Source organism: Strongylocentrotus purpuratus, unplaced genomic scaffold (genome assembly GCF_000002235.5).
Source record: "Strongylocentrotus purpuratus isolate Spur 01 unplaced genomic scaffold, Spur_5.0 spur5_scaffold_5, whole genome shotgun sequence".
Taxonomy (NCBI): Eukaryota; Metazoa; Echinodermata; class Echinoidea; order Camarodonta; family Strongylocentrotidae; genus Strongylocentrotus; species Strongylocentrotus purpuratus.
The window spans coordinates 5,854,719-5,878,944 of NW_022145611.1; the positions used below are offsets into that span (position 1 = coordinate 5,854,719).

At 41.6% G+C, this 24,226-nt stretch overlaps 4 protein-coding genes across 4 annotated transcripts in view; 1 reads left to right on the plus strand and 3 right to left on the minus strand.

Annotated features, from left to right (window-relative positions):
• Nucleotides 1–1,335: 1,335 nt before the first annotated feature.
• LOC115929490 (golgin subfamily A member 6-like protein 22) lies at nucleotides 1,336–8,674 on the minus strand. Its single transcript, XM_030998497.1, has 7 exons — nucleotides 8,109–8,674; nucleotides 3,562–3,841; nucleotides 3,367–3,528; nucleotides 2,842–3,057; nucleotides 2,311–2,538; nucleotides 2,020–2,169; nucleotides 1,336–1,749 (listed from the first exon to the last, which is right to left on the minus strand). Exons 1-7 carry the CDS (start codon nucleotides 8,672–8,674, stop codon nucleotides 1,336–1,338), a joined length of 2,016 nt encoding a protein of 671 aa, XP_030854357.1.
• Nucleotides 8,675–8,691: 17 nt separating this feature from the next.
• LOC115929491 (histone H3.v1-like) lies at nucleotides 8,692–9,962 on the minus strand. Its single transcript, XM_030998499.1, has 3 exons — nucleotides 9,611–9,962; nucleotides 9,092–9,211; nucleotides 8,692–8,706 (listed from the first exon to the last, which is right to left on the minus strand). Exons 1-3 carry the CDS (start codon nucleotides 9,917–9,919, stop codon nucleotides 8,692–8,694), a joined length of 444 nt encoding a protein of 147 aa, XP_030854359.1. The 5' UTR covers nucleotides 9,920–9,962.
• A 2,395-nt stretch (nucleotides 9,963–12,357) lies between these two features.
• LOC591359 (alpha-(1,3)-fucosyltransferase 9) lies at nucleotides 12,358–15,471 on the plus strand. Its single transcript, XM_790926.5, has 2 exons — nucleotides 12,358–12,447; nucleotides 14,036–15,471. The coding sequence occupies exons 1-2, from the start codon at nucleotides 12,424–12,426 to the stop codon at nucleotides 15,395–15,397; spliced, it is 1,386 nt and encodes a 461-aa protein (XP_796019.4). The 5' UTR covers nucleotides 12,358–12,423; the 3' UTR covers nucleotides 15,398–15,471.
• A 3,830-nt stretch (nucleotides 15,472–19,301) lies between these two features.
• Nucleotides 19,302–24,226, minus strand: part of LOC100893342 — a 9,891-nt gene continuing 4,966 nt past the window's right edge. Inside the window, exons 3-6 of the mRNA XM_003727386.3 lie at nucleotides 23,698–23,882; nucleotides 22,918–23,226; nucleotides 21,837–21,954; nucleotides 19,302–19,596 (exon numbers count right to left, since the gene is read on the minus strand). Coding sequence (XP_003727434.3) covers nucleotides 19,387–19,596; nucleotides 21,837–21,954; nucleotides 22,918–23,226; nucleotides 23,698–23,882 — 822 coding nt within the window. The 3' untranslated portion in view covers nucleotides 19,302–19,386. The remainder of the gene's footprint in view (nucleotides 19,597–21,836; nucleotides 21,955–22,917; nucleotides 23,227–23,697; nucleotides 23,883–24,226) is intronic.

The following is a 24,226-nucleotide window of genomic DNA, read 5'->3' on the forward strand; positions in this document are numbered from 1 at the left end:
AAACTTTGAACAGCTCAGGTTAAATTAGTTGCATGTTTGTTTTACTTCTTGCCTTTACCTATGCAGATTCTCACCATGTTCCAAGTTATGTCAATTCATCCGTAGAGTACCTGGTATGTGTTCTTTTTATGTACATATATAAAGAAAGCTGTCTACTAAATTCATTTTTTTGTTTGTGTAAAGAAGTTAGGTATTCTGTATACTATGGTATCTTAAACTCTGCTTTTTGTAAAATAGCATGAACAAAGATTTGTACTTCTAAGTTTCAGCTGAGGAAACTTTGAATGTTTTTAGAGTTTAAACCATGATAATCTTGGATCAGATTCTAAACAAAATCCTGGATATACCGCATGCTGCAATGATAATTATAAATCTTTAGGTCATACTTGAATCCCATGACATTTACAAGTCAATCGCCTGTCTGATAATCAAGAAATCTATGATTGGAATGATGAATTTCAGAATTTGTTTTTGTAACAGCATCATTAAAGTTGTTTTGGTTGTCAAAAGTGTATATAAAGAAGTACAGTTCGGTTGAAAATAAGACAACATCCCTCAAAATTGAGTCGATGATTTTCGTCACTGGGGATTACTAGGAGGAAGAGAAAGTTGGATATGGAGATGTTTATATATGAGTGTGAAAATCATTATTTTTTTATACCTTGATTTATTTTGTTGAGTACTTCCAGGCCAGTGCATATATATTAAAGAATCAAAAAGTGTTACATAACACCTGTCTCAATATGTTGTTTTTTTGCACTTTCTTTGTTCATTTTGCCTATTCAAAAGCTATTATCTTTTTTTTTCCCCATTTTTTTCTCTCACTGAAGAATATATGATTATGCAATATGGGATTCTTGTATTGGCTTTCATTCTATTAATCGTTTGACTACTGAGTTATCTCATTCTCAGTACTCTACTCATGATACTATTAGTATTTGGCCCATATTTCATTATCTCCCTATGTCGCACACTCTCTCTATCTCTCTCTCTCTCTCTACCCATATATTTTTTTTTCTCCCTCTCTTGGTGTGAGTTTCTATCGTTTTTTCTATCTCCAATTTTTTCTCTCTGCCTCCTCTGTTGGTGTGAATTTCCATCTCCCCCCTCTCCTCCACCCCCTCTCTCTCTCTCTCTCTCTCTCTCTCTCTCTCTCTCTCTCTCTCTCTATCTCTATCCCCTTCCCCTCTCCCTCTCTATCTCAGTCTTTCTCCATCTTCCAAAAGTGAGTCTAATTATTTCAAACAGTCCTCGAGTTGATTTATATTTACAATTTTATTTACAATTTTATTTACAATTTCATTGATCATGACATAATAAGCCTCTATTCAAGTCTTAAGAGAGCCTGCTGCGCCTCCTCCAACCAAAACAGCAAAAAACTTTCCACCACTTCCGTCTCCTTCCAGTTACATCAGCCTGATCTTTGTTATCTTGATCACTCTCCTTCTTCCTATCTTCATTGTTTACATTTATCTTCCTCTCTTTGAAGTCTTTGGCCTGTTGAATCCCCTCCAACACCTTTTTCAATTCGCTAATGTTCTTTGCCTCCGCAACCAAAGTGATTGCCAACTCATCCACCGCCTTCATCTCCTCCTTTGCATTCACCTCCTCCTCAGCCCTTGTCTTCTCCTCCTCTGATTTCATCTCCTCCTCTGCATCCAGCTGCTCCTTCTCTGTCTTCACCTCCTCTCCCTTCACCTCCTCCTCCTCTGCATCCAGCTCTTCCTCCTCTGTCTTCACCTCCCCCTCCTCCTCTGCTTTCATCTCCTCCTCCTTCTCTACTTTCACCTTCTCCTCCTCTGCCTTCATCTCCTCCTCCTCTGCATCCAGCTCTTCCTCCTCTGCTTTCACCTCCCCCTCCTCCTCTGCTTTCAGCTCCTCCCCCTTCTCTGCTTTCACCTCCTCCTCCTCTGCCTTCATCTCCTCCTCCTCTGCATCCAGCTCTTCCTCCTCTGCCTTCATCTCCTCTTCTGCTTTCAGCTCCTCCTCCTTCTCTACTTTCACCTCCTCCTCCTCTGCCTTTATCTCCTCCTCCTCTGCATCCAGCTTCCCCTCTGCTTTCACCTCCTCCTCCTTTGCTGGTATCTCCTCCTCTGCATCCAGCTCCTCCTCAGCCTTCACCTCCTCCTTCTCAGTCTGTATCTCCTCTTCTGCCTTCACCTCCTCCTCCTCCTCCTCTGCTTTCAGCTCCTCCTCCTCTGCATCCAGCTCTTCCTCCTCTGCCTTCATCTCCTCCTCCTTCTCTACTTTCACCTCCTCCTCCTCTGCCTTTATCTCCTCCTCCTCTGCCTTCATCTCCTCCTCCTCTGCCGTCATCTCCTCCTCCTCTGCTTTCACCTCCTCCGTTACTGGTATCTCCTCCTCCTTCTCCTCTGTCTTCATCTCCTCCTCCTCTGCATCCAGCTCCTCCTCTGCATCCAGCTTCCCCTCTGCTTTCACCTCCTCCTCCTTTGCTGGTATATCCTCCTCCTCTGCATCCAGCTCCTCCTCAGCCTGTATCTCCTCCTCTTCTGCCTTCACCTCCTCCTCCTCCTCTGCCTTCATCTTCTCCTCCTCTGCCTTTACCTCCTCCTCCTCCTCTGCTTTCAGCTCCTCCTCTGCCTTCATCTCCTCCTCCTCTACCTTCACCTCCTCCTCCTCCTCCTCTGCTTTCATCTCCTCCTCTACCTTCATCTCCTCCTCCTCTGCCTTCATCTCCTCCTCCTCTGCCTTCACCTCCTCCTCCTCCTCTGCCTTCATCTCCTCCTCCTCTGCCTTTACCTTCTCCTCCTCCTCTGCTTTCAGCTCCTCCTCTGCCTTCATCTCCTCCTCCTCTGCATCCAGCTCCTCCTCTGCCTTCACCTCTTCCTCCTCTACTTTCAGCTCCTCCTCTGCCTTCACCTCTTTCTCCTCTGCTTTCAGCTCCTCCTCTGCCTTCACCTCTTCCTCCTCTACTTTCAGCTCCTCCTCTGCCTTCACCTCCTCCTCCTCTGCATCCAGCTCCTCATCTGTTTTCACCTCCTCCTCCTCCTCTGCTTTCAGCTCCTCCTCCTCTGCCTTCATCTCCTCCTCCTCCTCTGCTTTCAGCTCCTCCTCTGCCTTCATCTCCTCCTCCTCTGCATCCAGCTCCTCCTCTGCCTTCACCTCTTCCTCCTCTACTTTCAGCTCCTCCTCTGCCTTCACCTCTTTCTCCTCTGCTTTCAGCTCCTCCTCTGCCTTCACCTCCTCCTCCTCTGCATCCAGCTCCTCATCTGTTTTCACCTCCTCCTCCTCCTCTGCTTTCAGCTCCTCCTCCTCTGCCTTCATCTCCTCCTCCTCCTCTGCTTTCAGCTCCTCCTCTGCCTTCATCTCCTCCTCCTCTGCATCCAGCTCCTCCTCTGCCTTCACCTCTTCCTCCTCTACTTTCAGCTCCTCCTCTGCCTTCACCTCTTTCTCCTCTGCTTTCAGCTCCTCCTCTGCCTTCACCTCTTCCTCCTCTACTTTCAGCTCCTCCTCTGCCTTCATCTCCTCCTCCTCTGCATCCAGCTCCTCATCTGTTTTCACCTCCTCCTCCTCCTCTGCTTTCAGCTCCTCCTCCTCAGCCTTCATCTCCTCCTCCTCTGCATCCAGCTCCTCCTCTGCTTTTACCTCCTCCTCCGCCTCCAGCTCCTCTGCCTCCAGCTCCTCCCATTCTACCTCTTCCTTTGCTTCCTTCTCTTTTATGATTTCCTCCTCATCAGTCGTCAGCTCTGCCCCATTCTTTTGGAGATATTGGACAAACTCGTTAATCTGGTTTGTCTGAATGTCATTCAGATAGACATACTCATTGAAGGCAAGAGCGTCTGCCAACTCGTGCTGAAACCTATAGGAACTACTCGATTTGCTGAATAATGAAAACAAATTGGAGAAGACCAATATAATGACACTGTATATAACATATATCATATAATTATGTTGATCATTTTGTATCCAAAATTAACAGCGACTATCAATTATTTTAGTTTCAAGGATTTCAAAACGACTTTAATTATTATGCAAACTATTTTCTACATCCGCTTTATTGGTAATTTTGGATAAAATTAATGAGAAATGGATTTCTTCATCAGTCTCTGTATTATAAGTTTCAACCCTTATCTAATTCCCACATATGTTTTTGTATTTGTTTTTAAATACATGACAACATAATTAATGAGAATTTAACAATTTTTACATAAAACTCAATATGAGAAGTAATACCCCCCAAAATTACTCATATACACTTTAAAATCATGGTGTTATACAATATCGAAGCAATTTAAATGATCTAGACTACGTATAGGAAACGTACATGATGAGGAGGAGTCTATTAAAAACTAACGCTTGTCTTCTGAAGACGTCTGTATAAAAAATAAAATAATATTGCATATGATACTGATTTTTAACCTAAAACATGAAGAAAAACATATCGCAATAAATTATTATAGTCGTATGATATCGACGTATTTTCTAGATATGACTTACGTTCGTCACTCATGATGAAAGATTCAAATCAAAGACAAATATTCTGATATATTCTGATATATTCAGAAGAGATGCTTGTAAATCGATGTAATAGCTAAAGCGGCGCTTACATCAATGATGATAAAAAGATAACTTTGTAACTATGCGGATCATGACGCATGCGCGTCACCGCATCCATTACGTCACAATTGAGCGCAGTTGTCTCAAAAGGACAATATTGCGCGCTTTTATTCAAGAAATTTGTAACTATGTCAGGGGTTCACAATTAAATGTGTTGATTTCAAAGTTAAAATTTTGCCGTTAATGGGAATGTTGCATAATCAGTCTGTATGATCTTAAAATCACCTTTTACATTTAAAACTCGTACAAATGTTTACTAAATGTCAGGATGATACCGAAGGAAGCTTCTTACGTCCCTTTCCTCCTATCATATTCTCTTCTATCTCTCTCTCTCTCTCTCTCTCTCTCTCTCTCTCTCTCTCTCTCTCTCTTCCCGCTCTCTCTCTCTCTCTCTCTCCCCCCCCCCGCTCTCTCTCTCTCTCTCTCTCTCTCTCTCTCTCTATCTGTCCCTCCCCTATCTTGTTCTATTATTATCTACCTCCCCCCTCTGTCTCTTAATGTTTCTTGCTCACTCTTTTTTTGTTCCTTCTTTTGTGTCTCTTTTCGCCGTTTGATGAAAGGGGCACCTTAACCCAGCTCCCGCCTCTCCCCTTCCTGTAGCTGTACGTTACTGAAGAAATACAAATAAACTACACCATGTTTATGCTAGAGTTCATTACTGAATACTTTAAGAAATGGTATCCACACATGTGCATGAGATTGTGACTTGTTTGTATTTTGTGAAGAAGTTAGTGTTTTGTGTTTTCATAAGGTATTTTATATACTATGGTTTCTCAGACTTTGCCTTTTGTAAAATAGCATGAACAATGATTTGTACTCCTAAGTCCATTCTACATTGGAAAAGATGGAGAGCTCTAAACATGGCAACCATTTGATAAGGAGTATGGTTAAGAATGAAGTTTCAGCTGAGAAAACTTGGAACGTTTTTAGAGTTTACTCCATGATTCATTTTCTAAGGAATGGGGCCTGCAATGGGCTTACGAACATCAGGGGGTGTTTCACAAATCATTTTTTCAGTGACATATATCTTGAGAACCAAATAGAAGCAAGGATTTCAGTAGCTTCTAACAAAAACTGTCATTTGTCACTGATGACAAGTTTTCTGAAATGGGGCCCAGGGCTCCAGGGTTCAATCACAGCTTTCATGTTACTCCAATGCAATGTGTCCTACAAAACAGTCTTTGTACTTTTATTTTATCCAAAACGGAAGAACCTCTTGATGTGACCACTGACTTATGGTAGTTACTCAATAAAGAAGCATTAGTCGAAGATCATTTTTTTTAAAACCATTGTTGGGCAATAAAGATGGATGAACGACAATCATGTCGTATGAGACACTTTGCTGGGATTTGTCCTTCAAGATTAACATTCTGATCAGTATACACATGCTCTGATTTCAAAAATATTTCACAAAAAAAAACAGGCTGAGCCAACTGATGACAATATTGAAAACCAAATACTCTGACAGTGTGGATCTCGGCAGCCAATTTCAGTGTACATATTTCTTTGAAAGAAGATACATGGTATAAGTCCTTTTGTAGCTTCAGCACAGCATCATTAAAGTTGTTTTGGTGGTTAAAAATGTATATTAAAAGGTACAGTTGGTCGAAAATAAGACAACATCCCTAAAAATTGAGTTGATGATTTTCATCACTGGCATACCTGCTAACCCTTACGAATAATCCAGAATATTCCGTTTGTCTGGATTTCTAGGACCTGAAAACCCGGAATATTCCGTTTTTGCAAAATTCCATTAAAAAAAAAAATTGCGCTTAAGCCCAATTAAGCTTGTTTTAACATGTGCCGCGATGTGAGAGTTCATGTATTGTGTGCGTTGAATGGCTGCGTGATCGAGCAGCGAATTGGTAATTGCCTTTTGGTACAGATTTACCACATATTGCCAGTTACGCTGCCGCTGCAAATGCTATTTCTTTTTTTCGAAGGCATACCATTCTAAGAATTCCTCATTCTTATTTTCAAATGTTGGCAGGTATGCACTGGGGAATATTAGGAGGAAGAGAAAGTTGGATAAAGAGATATTCATATACGAGTGTTAAACCATGGCCTACTACAGATGGACTAATAATGAGAGTCTTTCATTGATCATATCATGACCACCGCCACCTGATAATGTGTATGTTGATGAGAACATTCATTTGACGCGACAATGCTGATTATGTAATCACGCATCATTACAGACAAAAGAACCTTTTACATTTCTTCAGATTCTTTTCGCTGGGCCAGGGCACAGAGTGTAGTTTCAGGAAAAGTATCGTGACTTAAGACCAGTTAGAGGAGCAGTGAACCCCAAATTATGACAATTTGAGTGATATTAGATTGATTATTAAAGGAGTGGACACTGGTGGACATACATGTGGACCTGCCAGAATTTGAAAAATACATGTTCTTTACTGTCCTATCACCTTCTATTCCTTGGAAATGGATAGGATAAGTTTTAAAATGAAGTTTAAAATCTTTATGTTACAGCCAAATTTTCAGGTTTCATTTGTAAACTACTTCTAATTTTCTATTAAAAACTTCATATACGTCAATATTCATAATTATGTACTCCACAACTGCACATGCATTTCCGTGATTTTAAGCGATTCAGTTTCTTTTGCGCAGGCATTTTGTTGTTTCTTCAAGGCACAGTTAGGGGTTTTTATGACTGACTGGCGGCGGTCGTGATGAGATCAAAGCTTGGAAGCATGTTTGCAATGTCATTATTATACTTTTGACAGAATCAGGTGCATGAATATATTATAGTACCGATCAGTGTCCATTTGTAGTAGGTCCATGGTTAAACAGATCGAAAATCATTATTTTTGTATAACTTGATTTTATTTTGTTGAGTACTTCCAGGCCAGTGCTTATATTAAAGAATCAAAAAGTGTTGTTACATAACACCCGTCTCAATATGTTGTTTTTTGCACTTTCTTTGTTCATTTTGCTTATTCATCAGCTATTATCCTTTTTTCCCCATTTTTTTTTCTCTCACTGAAGATTCTATTAATCCTTTGACTACTGAGTTATCTAATTCTAAAATACTACTCATGATACTACTAATAATGTAGTATATGGCCCATATCTCATTATCTCCCTGTATCGCACACTCTCTCTCTATCTGCCTCTCCCTCTCTCTCTCTCTCTCTCTCTCCCTCTCTCTCCATATCTTTTTTTTCTCTCTCTCTTGGCCCACTATCTTGGTGCGAGTTTCTATCGTTCTTCCTGTCTCCACCCATATCTTTTTTTTCCTGCCTCCTCTGTTGGTGTGAATTTCCATCTCCCCCCCCCCCTCTCCCCCCTCTCCCCCCTCTCCCCCTGTCCCCCTCTCCCCTCACCCTCTCTCTTTCCTCCCCCTCTCTCCCTTTCTTCCAAAAGTGAGTCTAATTATCTCAAAAAGTCTTCAAGTTAATTTATATTTACAATTTTATTTACAATTTCATTGATCATGACATAATAAGTCTCTATTCAAGTCTTAAGAACGCCTGCTGCGCCTCCTCCAACCAAAACAGCATAGAACTTTCCACCACTTCTGTCTCCTTCCAGTTACAGCAGCCTGATCTTTGTTATCTTGATCACTTTCATTCTTCCCATCTTCATTCTTTATATTTATCTTCTTCTCCTCTTTGCAGTCGTTGGCCTCTTGAATCCCCTCCAACACCTCTTTCAATTCGTTAATGTTCTTGGCCTCCGCAACCAAAGTGATTGCCAGCTCATCCACCGCCTTCACTTCCTCCTCTTTTGCCTGTATCTTCTCCTCTGCCTTCATCTCCTTTTCCTCCTCTGCCTCCATCGTCTCCTCCTCCTCCTCTGCCTCCACCTCCTCCTCACCCTTTATTTTCTCCTCCTGCTCTTCCGCCATTTCCTCCTCCTCTGCCATTATCTCCCCATCCTCAGCCTTCATCTCCTCCTCTTCAGCCTTCACCTTCTCCTCCTCTGCCGTTATCTCCTCCTCATCTGCCTTCATCTCCTCCTCCTCCTCCTCTACCTTCATCTCCTCCTCTGCTTCCAGCTCTTCCTGTGCTCCCAGCTCCTCCTCTGCCTTCATCACCTCCTCCTCTGCATCCAGCAGCTCCTCCTCCTCTGCCTTCATCTCTTCCTCCTCTGCCTTCACCTCCTCCTCCTCTGCATCCAGCAGCTCCTCCTCCTCTGCCTTCAGCTCTTCCTCCTCTGCTTCCAGCTCCTCCTCTGCTCCCAGCTCCTCCTCTGCCTTCATCTCCTCCTCCTCTGCTTTCACCTCCTCCTCCTCCTCTGCTTCCAGCTCCTGCTCCTCTGCCTTCATCACCTCCTCCTCTGCCTTCATCTCCTCCTCCTCCTCTGACTTCACCTCCTCCTCCTCCTCAGCCTTTACCTCCTCCTCCTCCTCTGCCTTTACCTCCTCCTCCTCCTCCTCCTCCTCTGCTTTCACCTCCCCCTCCTCCTCCTCTGCCTCCAGCTCCTCCTCTGCCCTCACCTCCTCCTCCTCCTCTGCCTCCAGCTCCTCCTCTGCCTTCAACTCCTCCTCCTCTGCCTTCTCCTCATCCTCCTCTGCTTTCAGCTCCTCCTCTGCCTTCATCTCCTCCTCCTCTGCCTTCACCTCCTCCTCCTCCTCTGCCTCCAGCTCCTCCTCTGCCTTCATCTCCTCCTCCTCCTCCTCCTCCTCCTCCTCAGCCTTTACCTCCTCCTCCTCCTCCTCCTCTGCCTTTACCTCCTCCTCCTCCTCTGCCTCCAGCTCCTCCTCTGCCTTCATCTCCTCCTCCTCCTCTGCCTCCAGCTCCTCCTCTGCCTTCATCTCCTCCTCCTCTGCCTTCTCATCATCCTCCTCTGCTTTCAGCTCCTCATCTGCCTTCATCTCCTCCTCCTCTGTCTTCTCCTCATCCTCCTCTGCCTCCAGCTCCTCCTCTGTCTTCACCTCCTCCTCCTCCTCTGCCTCCAGCTCCTCCTCTGCCTTCATCTCCTCCTCCTCTGCCTTCTCATCATCCTCCTCTGCTTTTAGCTCCTCCTCTGCCTTCATCTCCTTCTCCTCTGTCTTCTCCTCATCCTCCTCTGCCTCCAGCTCCTCCTCTGTCTTCACCTCCTCTGCCTTCTCCTCATCCTCCTCTGCTTTCAGCTCATCCTCCTCTGCCTTCTCCTGTATGATTTCCTCCCTATCAGTCGTCAGCTCGGTGCCTTCATGTATCTCTTGGAGATCCTGGACAAACTCGTTAATCTGGTTTGTCTGAATGTCATTCAGATAGACATACTCATTGAAGGCAAGTGTCTCTGCCAACTCGTGCTGAAACCTAGGAACTACTCGATTTGCTGAATAATGAAAACAAATTGGAGAAGACCAATATAATGACACTGTACGATACATCATATATTTTGTATCCAAAACTAACAGCGACCATGAACTATTTTAGTTTCAAGGATTTCAATACTACTTTAATAATTATTGTGCAAACTATTTTCTACAACCACTTTATTGGAAATTTCATTTTGGATAAATGAGAAATGGATTTCTTCATCAGTCTTTGTGTTTTAAGTTTCAAAGCTTATCTACTTCCCACATATGTTTTTGTATTTGCTTCTTAATACATGACAACACGATTAATGAGAATGTAACAATTTGTACATAAAAATCAATATGAGAAGTGATACCCCAAATTACTTGTATAAACTTTATAATCATGGTGTTAACTGTTATATAATATCGAAGCAATTTAAATGATCTAGACTTAGTATCCGAAACGTACAGGCGGAGGAGGAGTCTATTAAATTATAAGATTATTTCAACGTTGCATACGATACTGATTTTTAACCTAAATCATGAAGAAAAACATATCGCAATAAATTATTATAGACGTATGATATCGACGTATTTCTTAGATAGGACTTACGTTCGTCACTCATGATGAAAGATTAAAATCAAAGACAAATATTCTGATATATTCTGATATATTCAGAGGAGATGCTTGTAAATCGATGTAATAGCTAAAGCGGCGCTTACATCAATGATGATAAAAAGATAACTTTGTAACTATGCGGATCATGACGCATGCGCGTCCCCGCATCCATGACGTAACAATTGAGCGCAGTTGTCTTAAAAGGACAACATTGCGCGCGTTATATTCAAGAAAGTTTCACAATTAAATGTATTGATTTCAAAGTTACAATTTTGCCGTTAATGGGAATGTTGCATAATCAGTCTGTATGATCTTGAAATCACCTTTTACATATACAACTGACACAAGTCTTACTCAAATTAATGTCAGGATGATACCGAACGGAATTTCTTACGTTCCTTTCCTCCCATCACTTTCTCTCTCCCTCTCTCTCTCTCTCTCTCTTATCTCCGTCTATGCAAGAGTTCATTACTGGACACTTGAAGAAATGGTTTCCACAAATGTACATATAAGATCGTGAAGTTGACCACTTATTAAAGCGGGATTATGCTCAGGCCTTTTGTTCGCTAACGAAGGGGGCAATTAGCAAGTGAATAAAGAAATTAAAATAAACGTTTACTCATGAATGGTAGAGATGAGCGTCCTTGAAATTTAAATTCTATTTCCACGCATAAGACTTATTAGATTCGTCCCACAACACAGACAGTAACTTGCATTCTCATCATTAGACTACAGACCTCATGGCAGGTGAATGGAATACCTTATTTCCAGCTGCAACATACAAGTTTGTTAACCCTACTATAAGGGAGTTTACAGATACAATCTGCGCATGGGCAGATAAAGGTCATTTGTACCAGAAAGGTAAAACCCACAGAGATGAATACTGGATATGCGCTCATGAAAGTTATGTAACATTATTCATTTATGCACCAACGGTACATTCTATGATACGCAGGTGGAAGTATTCTTTTCAAGAGGGCAAACAAAAGGTATTCACGAAGCACATCTATGACTTTGGCAGTTATTATTCCAATATGCTCAAAGTGGAACTTCTCCATGTGTAAAAGATCTGTGGATATTTGGGGTCATTTGTACCATGTGCTATCTGTAAACTCCCTTATTCGGCCAAATGTCTCTCGGCCACCAACCCTGACTAAATTCGACACAAGAATCAGAACATAACAAAACAAAACAAAAACGTCATTCGACCGTAAATCAAATATATTTAGCTAGTTATGTTGTTCTTTTAAAAGTACTAGCAACGTATTTGTTTGATTGTGAAATGCATGGTTTGCCTTTTCTATAGGTTATATAAATGGAAGATTAAAATACGAAAAATTGAATTCGTAATAACGCGAACACTGAAAAAGTTGGTCGATTTTCCTATTCGAGGAAGTTATGTAATAACCTTCATGGTTATTATGGTGCCAGTATTTTAAAACCGGTCAAGAACTAGGGGATAAATGGGTCATTTTCTTTTTATGTTCTCATTACATGCATGCTTTCAATACAACAGTTGCTCTTGCCAATCCGAAAAGAGTGCGGACAACAATACCTTGCCAGGGCACCGTGGTCAACGCTTTGTCCGACATAGCATTAACGAATGTGTTCAGATTTCGATTAATAAAAGAAAACCTGATGTGTGGAATGGCTGATTGACGATGGAGGTAGCTCCCCTTCTTACGTAAGCAGAAAGGAAGCATGCAAAGAATTTGAATCAAATGATGACATAACCTGGATGACATAACCTGTTAATTCAAAATTCATGCAGTCGGACTAGAAACAGCACAGTTTTTATCTCGTGAAAAGCCATTTGATACATGGGATGATCTAGCTCCCGTCTGCGACTCATCTCCACGCTTCGTTTGATCTGAGCTTCTACTAGTTCTAGTGATTACAATGATCTGATGATCAGGCCAGGATAATTCATCAGCCACTCTACTGTTGTGGGTTTGATCTGGTGATCAAGGCTTCCAACATGGCCTCGAGAAAGAACTTGAAGGTAGGACATAACATTTGGAAGTAAAAAGTGCGAGCTTAATTGGGGTTTATAGAATATGGTGATTTTCACCAAAGTGTTTGTTTTGTTTATACCTAATTCGTTCCATTTTGCCTGACTCTATACGCAAAAGCTAGCCGGGTTAAAATGAAAGAAAGAAACCCTTGTTGATGTACTGTATAAAGAATAGGAGCTCAGATTATGCTACACAATATTTATCTGGTTTCTGAAACGAATTTTTCCCCTTTAGAATAAGATAGTTGCCAACAAATTTGATCATTTGTGTAAAATTTATCATTTGGTTAACCATGTTGACTCGGAGATGTCGTGGTGTAGCGGTTCATTCACTTCACTGTCAATCCGGGGGTTGAGGGTTCAAATCTCAGCCCGGTACTAATGTCCTTAGGCACGACGTTGATCGGCCACGTTTGCCACTCTCCACCCAGGTGTAAATCACTGGCAATCACTGGGGTGACTACCCGGGGTAAATAAGACCCTATTATTATCATTTGTTATTATTATGTTCTGGAATGGCAGATGTCAAACACAATGGATATTAACCTTTCTGCAAAAATACTGGTACATATACAAATTTAATTGATGTAATGGATAACAGGTCTTTGCCGTCTTAATGAACGATAGAAAGCAGATGAAATACCGCACCTCTAGTTTTGTGAGACGATGTAAAATAGGCCATTTTCGTAAAAATTATTTCATTCACCAAGATTATTCATGCCTCGATACAAACTATTTCATTTACCTGACACGAATAATTGTATTACAAAAGTCAGAATGCAATTGTATATATTACTTGTTGTTAGGTAGGACAAGTCATAATGTTTGTGCTACCTAGCAACAACAATTATTCGGAACAGGTGAACGAAAAATAATTCGTATCGATATCGAGGCGCTTCACAAAGGCATTATGCATACATTTGGTTACATTAAGGAAATTGCCTATTGACTATAGCAGCAAATTGTGATTGTTTGTAAAAAAAATAACTTTCCAATACACCATTATCAGCAAAATTGTTGTAGAGTTGTAGAGCTATCGGGACAAAGCATTGTCAGATCTTATATAGAGCACAGTCAGTTCAAGGGGGCTAAGGGTCCCCACCCAATCCACATTGTTGATCGGTGGAAGAGCTGTTAGAAATTTCTCGAGGTAAACTGGGTTTGGAAAGAACCTAGGAACTTTTTGATTTTTTACTAAAAAGTATTCTGACTTTGATCCGACTGCAGATGGTCGGCGAGATTCCGCAATCATGTTCCTGAAAGAAAAAGATGTCGGAGCCCCCCCCCCCCCCACATTCCCCCATTGGAGTATTATGGATAAGGTTGTCAGTTATGACTAATTTTAACTGAGGCCCATAGTATTAAGCCCCACTGTCCTACTTGTAGCTACTTGCTCCCTCTATATAGAAAACTTCCCCAATCGGTGCCTGTTGGTCCCCCATGATCCTCTTTTTCTTATGTTAGTTGAGAGCTGAGTTAATGAGATAGCCACCTGTCAGTGACCTCGCTGTGTGGTCTAATCCCTTCTGGCCCAGTATACATTGTCCTACTTTTGTTCTTTCTCCTTTCTGTTCAGGTGATGAAGACAGTCTTCTTCTTTTTGGCTGGCTTGGGAAGCGTAGGAATATTCAACACACTATTGGTGACGCTACCTTCCTTCGAGTACTCCTCCAAAACCAGAGTCCTACGTTTTGGTCAAGCAGATGATCAAAATTCCCACTTGGCCAAGCGACATGGTCGGTCACCTCGTGCTTCATCTGACATCGTCGACGTTCCAGGACCTAGCGCATTGAATGACCAGAAGATCGCAGCTGAGCCATCATCAAGGTGCATAAAGAGAGTCCACATCTTTGGTTCTATGACACGCATGGTGTGGATTCCCGAGTTGAACCATTTCAGAACGCTACTGGAAACGAGCAACATGAATGGATTTGAGTCAGACGTAAACTGTACCCAGTCGCATGGGTATGAATGCGACATCAAGCTAACTCTTGGAACAGAACGCGAACATCTGGCTGGGAAAGACGCAGTGATCTTTGGCATGGTCGCGACGACATGGATCACTAAAAATCTACTTCAGAATGTCTTGAAGCATAAGCCGGAGCCGGGCCAGACCTGGATCTTTTACAGTATTGAAACCCCGTACAGAGTCCTCAAATGGGCGGGAAGCAAGGACATAGCTCTTTTCAAATACCACGTGCTTATGACGTATAACAGGGGGTCTGACATCCACGTTCCTTTCGGTTATTACCGGCCATTTTCTGGACTCGGTGACGTTCCAACTGACATTCGATTTTTAAGTGACGAATTCTACGAAAACCGGACGGGTCTCCTGTCCTGGGTTGCCACCAACTGCAACGACGTCTTCTGGCCACGGATGCCCTTCATTGAAAAGCTACGCAGTGAAATCTCTCTCGACGACTATGGAGCCTGCGGCCACAAGGAATGCCTTCCGCGGAGATCGCCTCAATGCAACGAACTCTTCGCTAGCTACAAATTCTACCTCTCCATCCCGAATGCAGAATGTAGGGACTACATCACTGAGAAGTTCTGGATGATATCGCTGAAGTACGGTACCGTTCCTCTGGTCTTAGGGACAGTCAGAGAGGACTATGAGCAGTTGGCACCCCCAAATTCCTTCGTCCACTTCACCGACTTTAAGAGCATCAAAGAGGCGGCCGACTATCTGAAGCAGGTGGACAAAAACAAGACTCTTTACAGGCAATACCACGATTGGCGTCGCCATGGAGAAGTTGTTACTTCCTTCCCGCACCACCCTGGAACTCTTTGTAGGACACTGCCACATATCTACCCGAGACCATCGAATGAATTAAAATTAATCGGGGATTCGGCTTGGTACAAGGACTGCCGAACAGTTCCAAGCGAAATGGATGTTAACTCCCAATTTGAGAACATCGGCAACTGGACTCCTTGGTAACAATGCTGTTGTAGACCGACATCCGATAATAGGGACTTTTAGATTCTGCACGACGAGAACGCGGACTGCCCTTTTAAGGCAATGTGACGTCACTGCTAGTGCCTTAAAAGGACGTCACATTGCCTTAAAAGGGCAGTCCACGTTCTCGTCGTGCATAATCTAAAAGTCCCTAATGTCGGTATCACGAACCCTCAGAAAAGTTGTCAGAAGCCCAAGAAACCGACATGTCGGTCTCTGGGACTTCAGTCTAATGAATCGTCAGAAAATACCGTAGGTCTCGTGAACTATCCTCTTCTTACGCTGTAGTCACTGTGAATTGCTGACTGTTTACATGTAATTCGATCTCTTTACTTCATTTTCGAAAGAGGTGTTTTGTACAATGAGATTTCAACGGCAATGAAAATGTTGTCCTCTGAAAACAAACTAGGTCTGTTTGGCCGGAACAACTTCATCACAAGCGCCATTGTCTTTAAAGAAGACTTGGTCAACCTCAAAAATATTGTTAAATGTTTGCTCTTATGAGGGCATATGTGTATGTTTAGTATTGTCCAAATAACTACTTTAACATATGATGTGATCTAAAGAGAGTAAGCATAGGTACCCTAAAACGAGGTGAAAATTGACAAACTTTGGAAACGTTTTGATCTAATCTATCTCCCAGAAATGATGAGGACCTTTTTATTTTTTGAAGTTCAGTCTGGTTTCTTTGTTAAATCTCTATTACCAAATATTTTTCAAATTTTGTTGTTGTCAATAATATTTTTTTAATACAAATTCTGTCCATGGAGTCCGTCACATTGCGTGTCTTTAGCCGTTTCTCTTTTCTCTAATATTTTAATATTTTAGGGGCGGATCCAGGATGGACAGAAATGGAGGGGCGGGGAAGTCCCATTAGATCTCCCAGACTCACTCAGTGGAGAGAGAGAGAGAGAGAGAGAGAGAGAGAGAGAGAGAGAAAGAGAGGGGAGAGGGAGAGAGAGAGAGTAAGAGAGGGAGAGAGAGAGAGGGGAGAGAGAGAGAGAGAGAGAGAGAGAGAGAGTGAGAGAGAGAGAGGGGGGAGAGAGGGGAGGGGGTCTGACATGCCCTTTTCGTCTATTATCATCTTTCTCCTTTTTATACCCATTTTCCACATAACATTGCAGTCATCTGGATCTGCCATTCATTTTTTGTCTCGCCTGCGTAGCAAAAAGCGAGACATAGGCGCCGCTTTTCCGGTGACGGCGGCGGCGACGGCGACGGCGACGGCGACGGCGACGGCGTCAACATCAAAAACTTAACCTAAGGTTAAGTTTTTGAATTTTTGGTATAATTTTTAAAGTATAAGTTCTTAGTCAATGAAACTTTGACTTTAGGGTAATCAAGTATCCCCAATCATGTGAGTAGAATTTCAGATCACAAAGTCAAGGTCAAAGGTCATTTCAGGTCAACAGACTTGGACTATGTTGTAGCATCATCATCGAAAACTTAACCTAAGGTTAAGTTTTTTAATTTTTGATATAATTTTGAAAGTATAAGTTCTTAGTCAATGAAACTTGGACTATAGGGTTATCAAGTCTCCCCAATCATGTGAGTAGAATTTCAGGTCACTAAGTTAAGGTCAAAGGCCATTTAAGGTCAACAAACTAAGACCTTGTTGTGGCATCAACCTTAAGATTTTCAAAATGCTTCTTCTTCGTTATTTTTCAACCGATTTTGATTCTGATTGTTTCATATGATAGGGCTAGGAGGGGATTTAAAATTTCTACACAGAATCGTGAATTCATTATCTATGCTAATTTATGCAAATTTATTCGAAATCACAAAAAAGGCTTCTTCTCCTTCATTTCTCGACCGATTTTGATTTGGTTTGCTTTATATCGTAGAGCTAACTTTGGTACACTAAACTTCTACACAGAATTTTGAAATTGTTCTCCATTAATTAATTATGGTAATTTATGCAAATTTATTCCAAAAATAACAAAAATTGCTTCTTTTCCCTCATTTCTTGACCGATTTTGCCTTATCTGGTAGAGCTAAATTTGGAACAATAAACTTCTACACAGAATTGTGAGATTTTGCTCCATTGTTTATTTATGGTACTTTATGCAAATGAAATGAAATTATGTCCCTTCCAGGGCATCAAATTTCTATTTTTTGACCAGTTCAAAAGTGTACCACATAAAATTTACGATATTTGTTGTTGTGAGATGCGGATGAGCGCTACGTCATTGACGTTCTGGTTTATCATATTGAATTGCGTTATGCAGGCGAGACCGCCGAGAGCGTTTCCCTTGTCTATAATTTATTTCAATTATGCTTTTTAATGTTTTAGTCACTGCTTAGGAAAATGTGGGATAAAATTTTCAACATGTTTCCGAGAAGCCTGAGTATATCCGGGGGGGGGGGGGGGGGGGAGGGGTACTCAGATTTGGTTTGGACGGGGGTGTGCCGCTCAAGCCTCGAAACCCCTATCCCTATCCATTATTAGGGATCATTTTGGGTCATTTTTATCGAAAAAAAGACAAATAATTTTCCCACATTCATTTTCGAGTGTTTTTCGGGTGTTTGCATGGCAAGCACCCGACATTTATGCAAATTTTGTGAAAACGAACCCATATTTAATGGTATTTTTTTTTAAAAGTGGGACCCATGTTTAGGGATTTTTGTGTGAAAAATTGACCCATTAGAGCGGCACATCCCCGTATGTCCTAATATGTGAGTACCCCCCCCCCCCCCCCCCCCCTTGTATTTAACTTACCTCAACGGGTGCTTTAGGGCGTGGTTTAACCATGAGTTGTGATGTGGTGTAGTTTTAGATATGTACAATTCCGACAGATTGTTGGTAATTATATGAACAGACAGAAGAAGTCTTCCAGTGTTAGACCTGAAAGTAATTCAGGACGTTAGTTATTTGGGAGGCTTTTTCTTCTCATGGAATTACGCATTAATCTATTCATTCTTTTCATTTGTATTTATCAATAAATATGGCATGATAAATAAATAGTGAATAAGTGATGTCACTGAGTATTATTGAGTTGTTCAAGTGTCACATAATTAATTGCATATGTTTTTAATATAATGGCAATGTCCACATCCCTTTCGCTCTCTCTCTCTCTCTCTCTCTCTCTCTCTCCCTCACTCTCTCTCTCTCCCTCCCTCCCTCTCTTCTCTCTCCCTCCCTCTCTTCTCTCTTCTCTACCCCCTCCGTTCCTCTTCCTGTCTCAGACTTTTTTCCCACTTTCATTTACATTCGTTCCTCTCTCTCTCTCTCTCTCTCTCTCTCTCTCTCATCATCATCACCCTCTACATCACACCCCCTCTCTCTCTCTCTCTCTCTCTCCATCCCCTATCTACTCACTCTATCCCTCACGTCTTTCATGATATTTCCCCTCTCTTCTCTCCTTAGATATTTCTTTGGAGAAATTTGGAGAAAAATGACGCTGTAGAATTATCATAAATTTCATTAGCACAGACTGCGTCTTGCTTTAAGAAGAAATTCGTAACTTCTTTACACAATAAAATGATGTTAGAATAACATGATCATACACATCCTCTGCGCATACATTAAAAACCATCTCAAAGAAGCTTCAATGTAAAAGAAATATGTTTATTTAATTACTAAGATACACTCACAGATTATGTACACAATACAAAGGCAAAGAAAGTAATTGTTAACGAACAATTATTATAATCAACGATTGCATAATACATAGGCTCATCTCTCTCTCTCTCTCTCTCTCGCTCGCTCTCTCTCTCTCTCTCTCTCCCTCTCTCTCTCTCCCTCTCTCTCTCTCTCTTCCTCTCCCACCCCCTCTCTCTTCCTCTCCCACCCCCTCTCTCTCTTTCTCTCTCTCCCTCTCCCCTCTTTCTTTTTCTCTCTCCCTCTCTTTTTCTATCTGTCTCTCTTTTTACCCCTCTCCCCCTCTCTCCCCCTCTTTCTCCCTCCCTCCCTCCTTCCCTCTCGTTCTATTTTTCTACGTTGTCGCTTTGAAAGTCTTTTTTTGTTCGTCTTAGTCATCACTCTCATCCGATTCCGATGTTGATTGTCCTTCTCTTTTCTCCAGCTCCTGGTGGATCTCGACTTTAAGTTCATCCAGGAGGTGCTTGAGGTAGTCGGTCTCCTCGGCGTCGTCCTTTTCGAGGCTTTTCACGACCAGGAGATCGGTGAACATCACCCTCGCCATCATCAGCATAGCACGTGCACGGTCAAACAGACTTGCCTAATCGGAAAGTGGGAAAACAAAATATAATAAAATAATAATAATAATTCCGCTTTTATATAGCGCTATGATGTCTCTAAGCGCTTTACAGATATACTATTAACCCGGTCATTGGATTCAATACTGGCCCGCACACACTGGGTGTACAATCACCACTCCCTGGGGAGCATTCCAGCCAGGCGTTATTTGACATGAAACATTTGACTTGATGTTGAGGCAAGCGGTTGTCATGGAAATTGATATACAATTAGTATATGAATAATATGAAACATGACACAGGATGTATGGACCTAGCTGTACTCTGTAATTTTATTTCAGCAGTCTTGCATATCATAATAGTATACATATAAATGAGCAATTACGTATTCTATGAATACTTATGTTTGCGATTATATTTCTCTTGCGAAAGGGAAATCGATTTGTTTGAATGATTGATTGATTGATTGATTGATTGATTGATTGATTGAATGGTTTGTGCTTATTATGGTAACATGTTATATCAAATTCCTATAGTGACATGAAAACAAAAAAGATAAATTTGCAGCCTTACTAACAATATAATTCAACGTCGAATCGTTATAAGTAGGTCTCTTGTCTAAGTTCATGACTAAAAATGTCTACCCCGTAATATTATGAAGCCACAGAATATATTGAAAGGTTTTTACACAATGCACATTGTATGATATAAGTAGTGACATGTAAACAAAAAAGACAAATTTGCGGCCTTACTAACAATTTGATTCAACGTCGAATCGTTTTAAGTAGTCTCTTGTCTAAGTTCATGACTAAAAATGTCTACCCCGTAATATTATGAAGCCACATAACATATTGAAAGGTTGCGCCCGTTTACAATGTCAATATAATGTCTGAGCTATTCGTCTGGCTTTCATTTTAATGTGTATTTTATCGATTTAGAGCACTCACTGGCAGTAATTGAATTTCATGCGCCCAAACTGACGAACGACATAGTTGTTCAGATGATATTGCGACTTTGTGCTCTAGAGGCGTTATTTTTAACCAACCTTGAAAATAAATTTTTTATAACTTGAAAAATTGTTGAGAATTGTGAACAGACATATTACATTTTGAATGAAACTCTCATATATAATACGCCTCATTTAAAACACACTTTTATTTAAATCTGTATACAAATTCGTTTTAATGAAATCATCAATAGAGGCGGATAAAGGACTGTAAGGAAAAAAACAAACTATTTTAAAATCGCTAACACTTCCAATAGGGGGCTCAGAGAACATCCCTTCTCCTCCATCTAACCGCTTTCCCTTTTCAGCTCACTTTGACCATGGGCCCCCTCGCCCTCCCCTCCCCTCGCCCTCCCCCTCCCCCTCCCCTCCCCCTGCCCCTGCCCCGCCCTCCCTCTGCCCTCCCAATCTCTCCCTCTCCCCGTCAACAATATTTTGGATCCACCAATTGCACCCCCATGATCCCCCCCGATAATGGTAATACTTGTGAATTCTGAGCGGAGCCTCCCTCTCACCGTAGTAGGTCCATGCTCTCACATAGTCACTACTTTTAATAAAACATGAACTCATAAACATGCCCAGCTAAATACCATTTACCATCGGATATCATGTATTCATTCCGTTGCTACGGTCTTATGTCACGTGATGTTTGGTGGCTGTATTTACAAACGCCATGGAATTCGCCGATCTCAACGAATATTTTATTGGCCGACATGCGATCGTGGCTCGTTCAACAAAGAGACCCTATTGTTTGCGACACTGGACAGACAATTTGAAGACTGAACGTATAATAAATTATTTCAACCTGGATGATAAATTAAGGTCATTTGTAAATGAAAAAAAAAATCTTTGCATAATCTCCCAGTCACAACGAGACGACCGATCCAAATTTCTCTAAAAATATGAGATTGTGCTTTCCTCGCCTTACTATATAACTCCCTATTAAAGGTATAGTGATTTTTGTAATTTTTGAATGTTGATTTATGTTGATTTATAAATCTAGTATACTATTGGATTTGATTTGATATGGTTTATAGATAAAAACGTACATTCAAAATAGCAGCCAGAGGGTGAAACAAATTGAATTTACAAAAGATTGACACATACAAATACATAACATAAAAAAATCGATTTGGTAAAATACATTTACGTTTACATTAGATTACAAAATATATATATGAATGTCAAATGGCAATTCACAGTGAATAATCAAGGAGATAATAATGATGATGACATCAGTAATGATGATGATCTTACCTCGACATAATCTCGTACTTTCTTGACTTGGTTTCTAACGTTACTGATCTGACCGCTTATACCCCACATACCATAGCCTGTATTCAGCTGAGAATTACTGCTATAAAACTCATGTAACCTGTTGAAAAAAGATTGAGACAAGAAACATAGGCTATGTGTTAACGGTCGGAAAGTATAATTATACTGTAGCCTCATCGCGATGGCTCAGTGGTAGAGTCTCTTAACCGGGAGGTCGCGGGTTCGAAACCAAGTCGTTTTTACTGGCTGCCTGCCGTAGCAACAAACAACAATCCCCGTTTCGTTGACGATCAGCCATGCATGAAGTCTTTCGTCTCCTTTGTTGTTAGGGCAGACAACCAGTAGACGGGAGTCGTTTAAAAATAAAATTATGGAAATGCAATCATTACTTTGAACAAACAGAACTTTGTTATTCCTGGCTTTAGGTGTCATTTGAAAGGGCAAAAAATGAACTTTCTAGATGGTGATTGCCTCTTTGAAATTCAGATACCGTCCGCCAAATGTATTTTTGGTACCCTTTCTTCAAATTGTTTTTAATCACTCATGCGTGAAATATGCATCATATGGGTTACACTAATGAAAGAGGAGGATCTAAGCTTTACAAACATGTGTCATTTATTAATTATAATTTTGATTAAGTTATAAAACATCGATGACTCTCGGGTTCGTTTTTTCTGCGACGCACTGTAGAGTACCGAAGTGCTAATGCCATATTTGCTTTTCGTTCCGGTTCCTCGTTCCAAACAACAGAGCTTGTGCATGAGGTTCCCCTGGAAATCATTCAAGCAACGGACTGGTACAGGGCGAATTCAGTGTTTGGCGCTATTGTTTAGCACAAGATTCTTTGGAATCAGCAACCTTGACAACTTCTTTTTCTTCTTCTGTTGAAGTACAGGCCACCATGTTGTCGGTGTATCTTTGTACTTTGAAGTTGTTCAGATATAAATGTACAGTGCTGTGGAAGATCTAATCCATATGCGGTTAAAAAGAACAGAACTTGGCCAATATGACGTCACACTTCGGTACTCTACATGTTCGTTTACAGACTCCTAAATAACATCACCTTGTGACGTCATCCTCTCTATCATCCCACATGGACGACTCTGGTTCCACCCTGTAGAGTCGCACGCAGAAATCAGGCGAGATCTTATTGACTAGGAGCGTCGTCATGAACGTTGAGGGAATGGGTTTCCCGATCCGCGGCATGACCAGGGTGTGCTTACGGAGGACGAGGTGGTTCTTGATCTCGCCCTCGGCCTCGCACAGCGTGGTCAAGCTCCTTGTCATCTGCTCGTGCCGGAGCTCGTCCAGCGTGCCGATCCAGATGTAGAAGGCGAAACGGAAGACCTTCTCGAGGATTAGGTAGGCTAACCTGAATGGAGAATGGAATCGTGTTACTTTTTTATTTCTTGTACAATGGTGTAACTCCCACGAGGTGCATCAAAGATTGCGCCAGCCTCTGACACACTCCTACGTCAGCAGTAAAAAAAAACACGCATGCGATAGGTATAATGCTTGTTATAATAATTTGTAAAGAAAATTATTCAGGACATAAATGAAAAGTATACAGGAGTTCGGTAGCGTATAAAAATGAACCAAACATTCCAGATATCGATGAGGCATGTGCATCATGGGGGGGGGGGGGCGCCAGCCTTACTCGGTGAATTAAATGCAAATTAAAATTGCCATTGATTGGGCTGGAATGTGCGAGGACTTCAAGTCATCTTCTTTTCATGTCCTCCCTTATCCTCACTTTCTCTTCCTAGTTTTCCTTTGTTTTAATGGGGGTGGGGTGGGGGTCCCCATGCCCAATAGTAGCTACGCCACCGCAGGGAGGGGTTACCTGGCCATGTCGGAGCGAACACTGCGGACGTCGGGTTCATAGCCCGCTGTTCGTTTACGGATCAAGATGGCGGAGATCAGCTGCTGTTGGGGCTCCTGCTGGGCGAGAATCATGTCAATCCGAGGTTGAACGATGGTACGACTACGAAGGTACTTCATCTTAGGGTGCTCGAACTCCATCATGACCTGGTCATTGAAGACAATGTTAGAAAAAATGACGTAATTTATTGTTGGTGTATGTTGCCAACTTCATTAAAATTGCACGGTTGATATTTCATAAGTCGTCTTAAATCTACTAATAAATTCAAATAGTGTTTTTTCGTGATTCAGAGGCATGTACTGCCTGTATGGGTAAATAAAAGTGTTTTTTTCATCCTAGCTTTTTAGGAACTATCAGAATTATTGTGCCACTCCCCTCCGTTTGACAAAAACCTATACCAAATCCCCCTTGACATTCCGTGCTGTAGCTGCCCGGTATGTTTTGATATTAGATGGGTTGGAATTTATTCCTTGAATGCTTTGAGTGTCTT